The following is a 13343-nucleotide window of genomic DNA, read 5'->3' as shown; positions in this document are numbered from 1 at the left end:
TAAAAGCTGGCATTATATCCTTTTTGTCCTGCGACCCACTTTATTTACATGGGAATGTTTACATATTTAACAGCTGTTAACAGCGCTGTTAACCACGCAGCGCATACCAACACTGTCCTCCACTGTGTACGTCAGCTGTCAAATCGAATCACAAATTTTCACGGCTTTCGGTATTATTGTTACAGTTTTCCAAGCTTTTCCCGGAGTTGAGCATATGCATAAGCGTTGATCGGTCGCCGTACTTACACCGGGCATTGTTATGCCTGCCGTACACTGAGTGTCGTTTGTCATTGGGCCGCAGTGCTAGCCAGTTGAGTGGGTCAGCTAGAGAAACATGTCGTTCGTTGGCACGGGGGGCGGTGGTCAGGATGTCCACAAGTTCGTCGAGGCACTCCAGGCGGACTTCAAGACCCTTTCGCTGGAGACCAAGAAGAAGTATCCCCAGATCAAGGAGGTAAGCCTGCAAGTCCTGCTGACGTGTTCGGTTTGCATTTGTTATATTATGTCTCACGATGTGTGTGTCACCCACCCCACTTACATGGAAGGTGGTGCGGCGGTAAGGTGGGGGGTGGGGCATTCGTTTGCTCTGGTTCCACCTGTGCTTATTCTACGCAATTATGAAACTGATAGCAGCCGCAAATGAAATTGATTTTATGACATTTTCACATGGCTATTAACTCTCTCCATTTCATTACCGTTTCCCCCCTCGAAATCAATCGTCAGGCATGCGAGGAGGCTATTTCCAAGCTCTGCACCGCCGGTAGCAGCCAGCAGAACTCGGTCTACTACACCGTAAACCAGATACTCTATCCCCTCGTCCAAGGATGCGAGACAAAGGATCTCAAGATCATCAAGGTAAACCGAAAATTAAATATCCAATTTTGTGAAATTTTATTAAAAATATATATTTTTGTTTCAGTTTTGTCTTGGGATGATGCAACGCCTCATCACCCAGCAGGTGGTGGATCAAAAGGGCGCCCTGTACATCACCAACGCTCTGTGGACCCTTATGGAAAACAATATAGAGGAGGTTAAGGTCCTGCAAACAGTAACCCTTCTGCTGACCACCAACACCGTGGTGCATGGAGACACATTGGCCAAGGCCTTGGTCCTGTGCTTTCGGTTGCACTACCATAAGAATCCCACGATTGTGAACACAGCCGGTGCCACAATCCGGCAGTTGGTGTCCCTGGTTTTTGAACGTGTCTATCTGGAGAAGGATTCTGTGAGCAGCCTACAACATCCACAACAACCACCAGCTGAAGGCGATGGCGGTGGCCAGGATGTGCAGACGTTTGCTTCGGATGCTTTTCTGCTGTTTCAGGACCTGGTGCAGCTGGTGAACGTGGAGCAGCCCTTCTGGTTGGTGGGCATGACCGAGATGACGCGAACATTCGGCCTGGAGCTGTTGGAGGCAGTTCTTACGAACTTCAGTGCAGTTTTCCACGAGGTATGCTTTCCTAAGATGTCATCGATACCTAATCAATACAAACATTATAAGCTGCTTAACTGGAAACCGTTTATTTACAAACCTTATCTTTCATTTTGTAGAGCAACGATTTCCGACTATTGCTAAAGGAGAGGGTATGCGCCCTGGTCATCAAATTGTTTTCCCCGAACGTCAAGCACCGACAGCTCCCGGCCCCCAGCAACGGAAATGCTCCGGCCGCAGCAGAAAAACCATATTTTCCGATAAGTATGCGACTACTACGCCTTGTGGCTGTTCTTATTCAGAAGTACCACACCATCCTGGTCACCGAGTGCGAGATATTCCTATCCCTGATCATAAAGTTTCTGGATCCGGACAAGCCGAGTTGGCAGCGCGCCTTGGCCTTGGAGGTCATCCACAAACTTGTGACCCGCTCCTCGCTGATAGCCTTCTTCTGCAAGTCATACGATCTGAAGAACCATGCCACTAACATTGTCCACGACATGATTGCTGCCATGGGCAGCTATGTTCGCTATTCCCTGTTCAACGCCTCGACAATGCTTAATGGCCAGCAGAATGGAATGGCCACCACGCTGACCGCCTTGTCGGGTAACAACCAGTGCGGCTTCATGTTCCGAGGAGCCTACTTGCCGCTGGTGGCCACATTCGCCCCAGGAGTGCCCAAGGCAGTATAGTAAGTTTCCGAAGACCTTTTCCCTTTGAGCATATCAAGCAATATGTTTTGTATTTGGCAGCTTGGAAATGCTGGATAAACTGGATGCTCCAAATATACCAGATAGCTATGGCATCTCCGTGGGTCACGCCATACTCCTGGACATGACCCGCTCCATTGGCGGAGTCATTACGCGCACACCGGAACTGCATCCCAGTCATAACACCGCCGTAATTACGGAAGAGGAGCACAAACCGCTCTGTCTGCAGCTTATCGACTCCAGCTGGTCTGCCCTTCTCAGCGCCTTCATTCCGTTGGTTGAGACCTCCATTGATGAGGCCACCACTGAGAACATTCTCAAGGCGATGCAAAATTACGCGGCTCTGTGTGGTATGCTGGAGCAGCTGCAGCCCCGTGATGCCTTTATAATGGCCATGTGCCGAGCCTCCTTTCCGCCCCACTATGCCATGTCCATATTTGCCAATACCACACAAGCAGATGGTGATCTAAGATGTGAGTTTGTTGCTTAACCTATTTTTCTTTAGGAATATATGATTGCTTGTCTTATCCGCAGGTCACACTCGCAGCGGCAGCCAGGATTTGAGCAGCCACTTAATAAACAACTGCAGCGGGGATTCCGGTGACTTTAGGCCCAATGTCGTGGCCGTGGGCACACCACTACCGTCGGCCTCACTCCCGCACAGCGTGATGCAGGCACCAGTGATGCTGACCAACAAGAACCTACAGTGCATGCGGGCCATCCTATTTCTGGCGCACAACAACGGTGGCATTCTGGGCACCTCGTGGCACATTGTGTTGCAAACCCTGCAGCATCTGGTGTGGATTCTGGGCCTAAAGCCCTCCACCGGAGGCAGTCTTCAGGCCATGCCCAAGCCGGCGGCTGAGGCAAATGTGGGCATACAAACGGCCGTGATGGCTGATCTGCCGGTATTGTCACAAATGTTGAGCCAGCTGTTCGAGTCCAGCCAGTACCTGGACGATGTGGCCCTCCACCATCTCATCGATGCGCTGTGCAAGCTCTCCCACGAAGCTATGGAACTGGCTTACGCCAATCGCGAGCCCTCGCTATTCGCAGTGGCCAAGCTTTTGGAGACGGGTCTGGTGAACATGCCGCGAATTAAGGTCCTCTGGCGACCCCTTACCAACCACTTGTTGGAAGTCTGCCAGCATCGACACATACGGATGCGGGAATGGGGTGTGGAGGCCATCACCTACCTGGTCAAATCCGCTCTACAGTTCAAGCACAAAACGCCGCTCAAGGAGAATATGGAATTGCAGACCATGCTCCTGAGCCCACTATCTGAATTATCCACTGTCCTGCACGCCGACGTACGACAACGCCAGTTGGACTGCGTCCTCCAGATCCTGAACACCGCGGGGGAGATTCTTTCCTTCGGCTGGCCGGCTATCATCGAGATCATAGGAGCTGTAAACGAACATCACGGCGAGCCACTCATCCGGACTGCGTTCCAGTGTTTGCAGTTGGTCATCACCGATTTTCTCACAGTGATGCCCTGGCGGTGTCTGCCCCTGTGTATCAGCACAGCGGCGAAGTTTGGATCCCAAACCCAGGAGCTGAATATTTCTCTTACGGCTATTGGTCTGATGGTACTGTTTCTGTTTCAGGATTTTCAATTCATGGATTTTGTTGATGATTTTAACGAAAATTTTTATTCAATCTTGGCAGTGGAACATTTCGGATTTCTTCAATCAAAATCAGGATAAGCTCATGTCCACGCAGCTGCAGGACGTGGCCATCTTGCCCGATTTTCCGGGCACGGTGAAGATGCCGCAGTTCGACAAGCTGTGGATGTGCCTGTACGCCAAACTGGGCGAGCTGTGTGTGGATCTGCGTCCGGCGGTTCGCAAGTCGGCCGGCCAGACGCTCTTCTCCACCATCTCGGCCCACGGCAGCCTGTTAAATCCGCCTACCTGGCAGGCTCTGGTCTGGCAGGTGCTCTTCCCGCTGCTGGATAACGTCCGCGCTCTGAGCAGCTCGGCCAGCAACGAGAAGGTGGACGCCAGCGGCAACATTCTCATCCATCATTCACGAAACACCGCCCAAAAGCAGTGGGCAGAGACGCAGGTGCTAACGCTTTCGGGCGTATGTCGGGTGTTCAACACCAAGCGGGAACTGCTCCAGATGCTGGGCGACTTTGAGCGGGCCTGGTCTCTCATCCTGGAGTTCATCCAGAACGCGGCGCTTAGCAAGAACGGCGAGGTATCGTTGGCAGCCCTCAAGTCTCTCCAGGAGATCATGTACCATACTACCACGGAGCGACCAGAGCGCTCGCTGAAGGATCCACAGACGTCACAGGAACAGGATGATGAGATCTGGACTGTAAGCAACAATAATTTGGAAGTGGCTATAATTTATCCATCATGTATAATGAAATGTTCCCTTCCTGAGTAGATTGCCTGGAATATTTGGTTGAGTATCGGCACAGAGAGCACCAAAATGTCCACGTCGACCATTAAGCAGCAGCAACAGAGTAGTAATGGAGCCGACAACCAAGAGGACTTCTACATTCCCAGTCAGGCCTTCCTCACCGCCCTGATACAAATCTTCCCCGCCATCTTTCAGCACATTCAAGTCAAGTGAGTGAACTTTTGAACTACAAGAAAAAGTCTTTAAATTGGAGCTTATTTTTTGAAGATTCAGCGCGGAAGACTTTGACAAGTTCTGTACTGTACTGACGAATGCTGTCTGCATTCCTGTCCAAACCGATGCAGTGCCCTACATCATGTCCACAGTTTCGGACACACTGCTGACACCGTTGCACGATGGCATCCTTGATTGCATGGAACTAATACAAAAGGTTAGGGAATCTTGAAGGGGTTTGAATCTCAGTACCTAATTGATTCACTTTTGTATCTATAGGAGGCCACCAAACCCGACTCGCACATCCGCCAGCTTATTCCCGCCATTTTCCGGCAGCTGCTGATCTTCAGCAAGTTTGCCTGCGCCCCACCTACGTTCCAGCAAAGCGTCGAACACAAGTACGCCAAGTCCTCGGGCCACTATGCCAACAATGCCTCCGTTGAGGTGGTCAGCATGAACTACATACCGTTCGGCGAGAAGTCCATCAGTATTTCCGTGAAGCTCTATCAGACGACGGCCACTGAGGAGCCGGTGGTGCAGGAGCAGATCCTACACGACATCGTCAAGGCACTGCGCACACCGCTGGCGATGAAGTACAAGTGCCTGTCCTCCAGCACCTGGAAGCTGGCCATCTCAAGTCTCATTGGAGTGCTGCACACAGGTCTCAAGGTGGCGCGAGCCAAGCCTCAGTATTTCACTAGCCTCTGGGACGACCTCGCAGATACATTGGACAAATTCCTGTTCCCGGCCAGCGTCTGCACAGTGGAGGATAGGGGCCTGGAGGAGATTGTCCTGGACGAAACGATTGACTGTCAGGTGATCGAACTGCTCCGGGACGAGGTTCTGCCGTATGCCCACGAGATGCCCCATCAGTTCATCATGCAGATTGTGGTGCTGCTGAACAAAGGCTCTATCCACTCTGCATCCGACACGAATATCTGCTACGAATCGGACTGGAAGCTGCGGGAAATCTTTGCCAAGACGTGCTTTGAGACCCTGCTGCAGTTTTCACTTCTGGAGGATCAGGCCTCGGCCAGCAACAACAATCGCCTTAATGCCAATATTTTGCCAGTTGTCGGTGCTGCTGGCGCCGCAGGATTGGGCGGCAAGGACTTTGCTGGCCGCCTAGCGGTCACTGCCCTGCTGCATCGCTTCCAAGAGGTTCTCAAACGGTTTAATGATGATGAGCGCCAGAGTGGAAAATGTCCGTTGCCCAGGTATATATTTTATTGTTCATTTATAGTTTAACATTGATGGAAATTATTTTTCCTATAGGTTCCGGTTGTCTGAGATATCCTTTGTGCTCAAAGCCATTGCTACCCTCGTTGTGTCCATGAAGAAAGCTCCGGCCTCAAAGGGTAAAACTAAATAAACCTAAAATGGTATAAATATTAATCCACTTTCCAAACACAGTTAACAAGCCAGCCTGGGATCAGCTTATTGGCCTGTACCCCTATTTGGTGGACTGTACCACAACCACGTCTCCGGAGGTGTCTCGGTCTCTGCGCGAAGCTCTGCTCCAGTACACGGATCTCCTGCAGGCACCGCGCACCTTTACCACCTCCGGCAGCAACGACAACGCAATACAATCGAATGGACAAGAGTGAAAGTATGCCTAGGGATACCCAGAGACCAAAAGTTAGATCCAAAGCCAGTTTTGGATCGCGGATCCTGGCTGGGGGCAGCTGTGCGATGTTTTTTCTTAGATGTTTAAGTGCGAACCGTTTGAATATATATATATATTTATTTTGTGGATAATTTATGTATGTTAATCTTAGCCCCTACCCTGCATAGATGTAACGACACACCATCTATGTACTTACACACATACCTATGCGTATATATATATTTGTAAAAGTATTTTGTAGTTGAGCTATAAAGTATATAGTAGGTCGTCTACTCGGCGTTGCCGAAAAAAGAGGCCAAATAACCAAGATAAAACCCTAATGAAACGCTTGGCAGACGGCGGAAACGCAGACAGCAGATTCCTTTAGTACCTTTTCGAGACGCAAAGACAAAGAACTATATTAGCTATAGCTATACACTTATACAAATCTAACTACGATCTATTTGTGTAGCGCATTTTAAAGTAACGACTTGCGTGTTATCTGAATCAAATATTAACCATTTAACCATGATGCAACCAACCAACTTTGTAGTGACGTTTTTAAATAAAGCAAAAATTATTATTACCAACATGATAAGCAGAGTTTATTTATGACGTCAGATTGCCGCTATAACACCTGATGGATGGTTGGACTTGGACGGGCGGGTGCTTGTCAACAGGTTTTTATATGGCCGGCTACCTGAGCACACACATCTCGTGTTGGGCTAGCGCCTTATCGCATCCCACCGCCGCATTAAACCACAAGGCACCTTGAACCCGGATCTGGCCCAAAGTATTTCGGCGACTGGCTCGGCAACCGTTGCGGTATTTGGTAATAGTTTGCTTTCATTTTGCTTCAATTTGTTCAGAACCAAAAAACGGCAGTCATACATGGCGTATGCGTGATAAGTACCATGGTATACATGACGTATGCTTGATATGCAACATGTAATACACGGCGTATGCGTAATATTCTTAGCCTTTACTTACCATGCACCTTTAGTATTGTAATCAAAAAACACCCAAGATTTTAATCTAAATAAAATTTTTATTTTAATTTGTTTTGTTTCATTTTTTTGTCGGTTTTCTGTTTTTGTTTTCATTTTAATCGGTATAATAAGTATAATAACATTTTTGTTGTTCTTGTTTTCATTATTATTATTACTGTTAATGTTAATGTTTTTATAGTTTATGTTTTGTTTTCTTTCGGTTTTAATATTAGAATTAGGCAATCGAGTTTAATACTACCTTCGTTTTTAAATATTATGCAACGAATTTTTTGGGTTTTCCTTCTCATGATTTTTTTTGTTTATGAATTTTTAAATGTATATATTTAATAAACTCATTTCCGTTCTGGCTAGGCAACTCCTTGTGTGTCGGGCTCCTCACATGGCCGCACACTCTGTTGCTCTCTCGTATATATATATATATTTTTTTTTTTTTATTTTATGTATATTTTTTTATGTGCTTGTCAACTCTTTTTGGTTTTATTTATTTTTTTTTTGTTTTTTACTTAATGCCGTGGGCGCTTAATGTACAGTTGCCTTGTAAAAATGTACAATCCAAGCGCTTGCTTTAAAATATTTGTTTTTTTTTTTTTTGGGTTTTTTTCAGATTTTATTATTAATCTATATTAGCTGAAAGTTGGATTTCAACTCTGCCCTATCAATCACTTTATTAAATAGCCGCCATCCTGGGATCTTCTTCACGTTTTGGATTAGCTATTTAGTTTGTTTTTAGCGCTTGTAATTAACCATTTTTCTGTTTCTGTTGTGTAGTATTATGTTTAACTTCGGTTTCTTTAATTTTTTTCTCGGGCTTAGATATAATACAATTTGTTTTTTATTATTATACTGCACTAACGACCTCGCGTGGATTAAATTTCTTCCTTTATTCTTCCTAGCTCTTCTGGGATTAGCTACCAACTTTACCTAATTTTCATCCTGGCTGTTTTCAAGTTCTAACTGAAAGCCTTTCGCTTCAAATTTTTTACTTATTCTCGAAGTTTTACTTGGTTGTTTTCTTTTTTTTGTTGTAATTTATTTAGTTAATGGATTTTATGTGTGTGTGTATGTATGCGTGTGTTTTACGGTTTAACAATAGTTTAGTTGTAGTTTTAGTTTTTAGTTTTAGTTACTAATTTAGTGTAGCACATCCATGAGATGAGACGAGATTTTTGAGTGTTTAGATTTCAGTTTTGGGTTTTGGATTTCTCTTTTTCTCGGGTTTTCAATCTAAAAAACTCTATTTATATATATTATTTATATATATGTTATGTATGTATGTATATATAGTATGTATGTATTCATTTATTTTGGTTTAATTAGTTTTGTTTGTCTTTAAAACAAAAGTAACGCAAAATTATTAAATTTAGTGCTAAAAACAAGTGTATGCTTATGTAGGTATTCAAGTATCGGTTTTCGGTTTAGGTTTTCGATTTTCGATTTTCGGGCTGGTTTCCCTCCATTATATTTATAATAATTATATCATATAATGTTTATGTATAGAGAAGTTCGGTAGATAGGCGTAAAGAGCGCAGTTTCTTCTTAATGGAAATTCGAAAAGTTCGTTAGAAATCTGATGAAAGATTTGTTGTTTATTTTTTTTCAATTTATTCAATAAACTCTTTACATTAAATTACTTATCTAAATTGTTGGGTTCTCTTCCTCCATCATCTGCTTAAATATTTTTTTTTTTGCTTTTTCGGATTTATTTTTGCCATAGCCATACAAAATGTTTTTTTAAGTTTAACTTTAAGTACTTATACATTTGGTGTATATATGCAATTATTTGGTTTTTTTTAGTTTAATGAACACTTTGTTGGGTTCAATTTCAATATTAGTTTAAAAAGTTAGTTATAGTTTTAAGATTAGCGTTGGTTTTTCTTTCTTTTTTTTTTGGTTTTGGTTTTGTTTAGGTTTAGAAAAAGTTCGGCTTTTCGAAATTAACATAGTTAAGAAGCGCTGTGCCCTGTTGACTTGTTTGTGATTTGTATTCTGTCTAGATTTATGTTTAGTTATAGTTTAATTTCAATTTTTTTAATTATCTTTATCTATGTATATGTATGTATATATGTAATTCATATAAATAACTAAAAATCATAGTTTATCGATTAGCGTTTTGAAACAGTTTTGTGTTTTCTTTTTAAGATTTTTTTTAGATTTTTAGTTGAAGACTTTTCGCAAAAGCATATCAAAGTAGGTGGAATCTTCTTTTTGGGCTGGAATATGTTTTGGAGCTCGTTTCCGGTAATGTATCCTTTATGAGGAGGGGCAGGGGAGGGGGGGAGAGGACTGGCACTTAATTGATTTATTTGTTCTCTAACTCTCCTAGGGGGAATCGCTAATAGCTATGCTCATCCCAAAAAGATTCCACATACTTCCAACAGCTTCAGTGTGTGTGTGTATGTTTTATACTTATTTAATTTTTTTTTTGTTTTCGACATTTGGTTACTAGCTGGGATTACAGAATACTTAACTGGTTTGCGGTTCTTGAATTTTTATGGTGATCTGTGTTTACCCGTAGTCATAATTGGTTTATAGAGTGTTTCATGCAGGCGTTGATGTCACACCCCCATATTAAGGCAAAGTCACACATTTTGCTCGAAGCCGCCGATAAGGGAAATGATTTAAAAGGTAAATAATTTGTTAATTCTTTTTTGTTTTGCTTTTAAATATTTCTACTGAAACCCTAAGGCAATTTTCTGTTTTCCTACAGTTTCTCCTACAGTTGATTTTCGTATTTGTTTTTGTATTTTTTTTTTTTTACAATAATCTGTACGCTTCTGCGGAAAACAAAATAGTTTAGATGTGGGTTTATAGGCCAAAAAAAAAAACAAAAAAAATAGTTTACTGCCTTTTAGACACACTTTCTGTAATGGAAGTCATAGCTCTTAGCCAGAGCTGGAACTCATACGAAAGGTGTGACTTGCCAGTGATCTGCAGAGTTGACTAGTGATTGGAATTGTTTGAAAATTTTGAAAAGAGGCGCTTCTGGTTTAAATTACAAAGCTTTTAGGCTTATTACCAACATAACTGTTCTTACCCTTACAAAAAAAAAAAACAATTAAATTAAATGACTTGAGATAATGAATAAGTAACTTGTCTATTATTTTTTTAAGATTTAACTAATTTAGAGAACCATTTTTGAAGTTCGCCCAAGCATAGTCTGTTGACTGGGTGATGTATGTATGTATGTGTTTATTTTGTAACTTTTTGGCTTATTTGACTAATTAAAATTACGCGTAATTATTATTAGCATTATTTATGTATATATTTTTCTTTTATATATATAATATATATAAGGTTCTTTCTTGTAACTTAACTTATAGCTTCATTTGATGTTCACTTTTAGTTGCTGCCCAAAAAAAGCGACTAATGCGTGAGAGTCAAACGTGTGTGCCAAGAAATTCTGTTTTGCTGATTATATTGTTCGATAGTTAACAACAATTGTTGGATAAGCCATGTTAGACTGGTCAGGAGACCAGGAGGAGTCCTAAATCAGTTGGAGAAAACGTAGAAATGGGAGTACAAATGAGGGAGTCGTACGAGACAGTATTTTTTTTTTAATCTGATATCTGAGGAATTGTTTAGGATACACGGTTGTTGTTGTTGTTGATGTTTCTTGTTTGTCAGGCTTTGTTTATGTTCATGTTGTTGTTGTTGTTGTCGTTTGTTATCTGTACAAAAAGGACATACAATACTGCGTATGTAGTTGCTTGTATATAGGTGTATATATATCTGTATAAGTTCGTTTTTCGTTAGTATTGTTGTATATATATAGTATATGTATAGCAATAGTTTTGACGAGTGTTCCGAACTTGATTTTGGTTTGGTTTGATGTTAGGTTAGTTACGTGTGTTGTTGTTGTTCTTCTTGTTGTTGATGTGGGTAACATTACGTCATACAATATAGCAGTAAATAGGTATCGTAGCAGTTGTTCTTGTTGCTGTTGTTGGGTTCGCTTTTCAGTTCAGAGAGGTTCTTTTTTCAATATTCTTTTCTTTCAGTGTGCTTGTGGTGGTGGTGGTGGACAAAAAAGTTGGTTTGGGGAATTTTGGATAGAACCCAAAACCCAGAATTCGAAACCATAAATAAAACAGAGTTTGCCAATTTTCGAAACCAAGGATTAAATAATAGAGAGAGTGAGTGTCCAGTTTAATGTACATTTATGCATAAATAGATCAATCTATATATTGTTATAGTAATAGTAGTAGTAGTAGTTGTTGTTGTTGTTGTTATACACAAATAAGCCACAAAAACTGTACAACAATTGTACATGAATAAAAAACTTATGCACAAGAATTTATCGACGGTTTCCAAAAAGTCTCCTCTGTAGGTTTTTTTTTCGTCATCTCTCGAAAAACCTTCCCTCGCTTCATAATTTTTCTCATAATTTTCGTATATGTATATAACTATGTAATCGAACATGCACACACACACACGTGATTTAAATATATGTATATATAGCAATTATATATATTCATATATATATATTTATATGTTTATTTGTTTTTATTTATATATAACAAGAACTTTTTATTTTTTGGGTTGTTTTTATCAGGGGTTCCGTTTATTATTCTCATTTTAGTTTACTATACAAATTGTCTCGTTTTGCATCCTTTAACATAATTTGATATTATATTAATTCATCATCATTTACTGAGAACACAGTTTACTATGTAAATATTTAAAGCTTTGGTGGCGGCGAAAAAATTAACAACAAAAAGTTCACAATAATGAATAAAAATAAAAAAAAAGCCTAAATAAAAAAATTGACATCAAATTTGAAACAAGATTACAGTTATACCATACGACATATTTATGATTTTCTTTTTCAAGACCATGATAAAATGAAAACATTAAAAAATATAATATTTATAAACATATATATTAATTATATATATAGTGTGTATGATTACGAGTTAAGATGTGAATTGAAGACCGCTTTGCTTCTTTCCCATTTCGATTTTTTATACACATACATACATTATACATAAACAACCGAAATTAACAACAGAAATCAATTAACAGAGCTCCTTATGTATTCAATTTGTTTGTTTTTTTTTTAATGTTTGTTTTGATTTTGGTTTTTTAGTTTTTTGTTTGTTTACCAAAAATGAGGCTAAGCAAATAGTACTGAACTTTACAAGTTTTGGCAGTACGCATCTGATCTTTTTCGTCCTTTCCTCCTTAAATTATGCAATATACAATGTTCTTGCTTCGACTTCGACCCCGACTCATCATCGTCCATCAGCTACTAGTTGTGGTATTAATCCTTTAAAAATATACTCATAACGCGCTACTTAATTGTTTAAAAAGTTCATTTTCATTTTCTTTTCATTATTCCGTATTAACTAAGTTAAATAAACAAAATTTCCATTAACATCCTCTCCGATAACAATTATCGATAGCAGATGCGATGTTGCTGCTTCCGCTTCCGCTGCCGCTGCTGCTACTGCTGCGCTGCGCCATCTTTATCCTTTCCTTCATTTTCTCCATCATCCGCTTATTGTAGTTGCTGCTTCTGCCAATCCTTTTTATTTATTTTATTTCCTTCTTTTTTTCCCCAACATGAAATAAAAACTAACTTGAAAATATGGCTACCTAAAAATCATAAGTTTATAAAGAGTCCTTTTTGCTAGGAAAGAGAGAGACAGAGTATTGGCTGCGTTTACAGTACAGTACTGGGAAAGGATAATTCCCATCAATTATGTATAGCTTGTTCAACTTTTTAGGTTATGTACAATATTTATTTGAAGTTGTTCTTAGTGGGGCATGTGGGGTATCAGGGTATGGGGCATATAAGGGAGATGGGGGCGTGGCATGTGCGACTTTATAGTTAATTGCTAAAGTTCCATTATTCTGTTATCGTTTACCAATATTCCCATTTTAGTGTTCGTTTAACTGCTATCACTTTCCATGTTAATAATATTTTAGTTTTCTTGCTCCTTTTTTCGTTAATATTAATTGTTTGTTTTCCCTTAATCTTTTTGCTTTTTTGTTTTTAGGTT

General features: G+C 40.9%; 1 protein-coding gene across 1 annotated transcript; it reads left to right on the top strand.

Moving 5' to 3' along the window:
- Nucleotides 1-115: 115 nt before the first annotated feature.
- Nucleotides 116-6921, top strand: mon2 (Mon2 homolog, regulator of endosome-to-Golgi trafficking). The gene is made up of 12 exons (XM_017251772.3): nucleotides 116-454; nucleotides 724-855; nucleotides 920-1450; nucleotides 1552-2123; nucleotides 2185-2615; nucleotides 2677-3731; nucleotides 3811-4464; nucleotides 4537-4721; nucleotides 4780-4942; nucleotides 5005-5942; nucleotides 6001-6083; nucleotides 6139-6921. Exons 1-12 carry the CDS (start codon nucleotides 335-337, stop codon nucleotides 6330-6332), a joined length of 5058 nt encoding a protein of 1685 aa, XP_017107261.2. The 5' UTR covers nucleotides 116-334; the 3' UTR covers nucleotides 6333-6921.
- Nucleotides 6922-13343: the final 6422 nt, after the last annotated feature.

The sequence above is a fragment of the Drosophila bipectinata genome, chromosome 2L, assembly GCF_030179905.1.
Source record: "Drosophila bipectinata strain 14024-0381.07 chromosome 2L, DbipHiC1v2, whole genome shotgun sequence".
In the NCBI taxonomy this organism is placed as follows: Eukaryota; Metazoa; Arthropoda; class Insecta; order Diptera; family Drosophilidae; genus Drosophila; species Drosophila bipectinata.
This window is presented reverse-complemented; position numbering and strand designations above follow the sequence as displayed.

Excerpts from the sequence above, each read along its gene's own strand:
- mon2 (XM_017251772.3), top strand. The coding sequence starts at position 335 with ATGTCGTTCGTTGGCACGGGGGGCGGTGGTCAGGATGTCCACAAGTTC. Across the intron at positions 856-919 it reads AGGATCTCAAGATCATCAAG|TTTTGTCTTGGGATGATGCA; the intron begins GTAAACCGAAAA and ends TTTTTGTTTCAG. Across the intron at positions 4,943-5,004 it reads GCATGGAACTAATACAAAAG|GAGGCCACCAAACCCGACTC; the intron begins GTTAGGGAATCT and ends TTGTATCTATAG.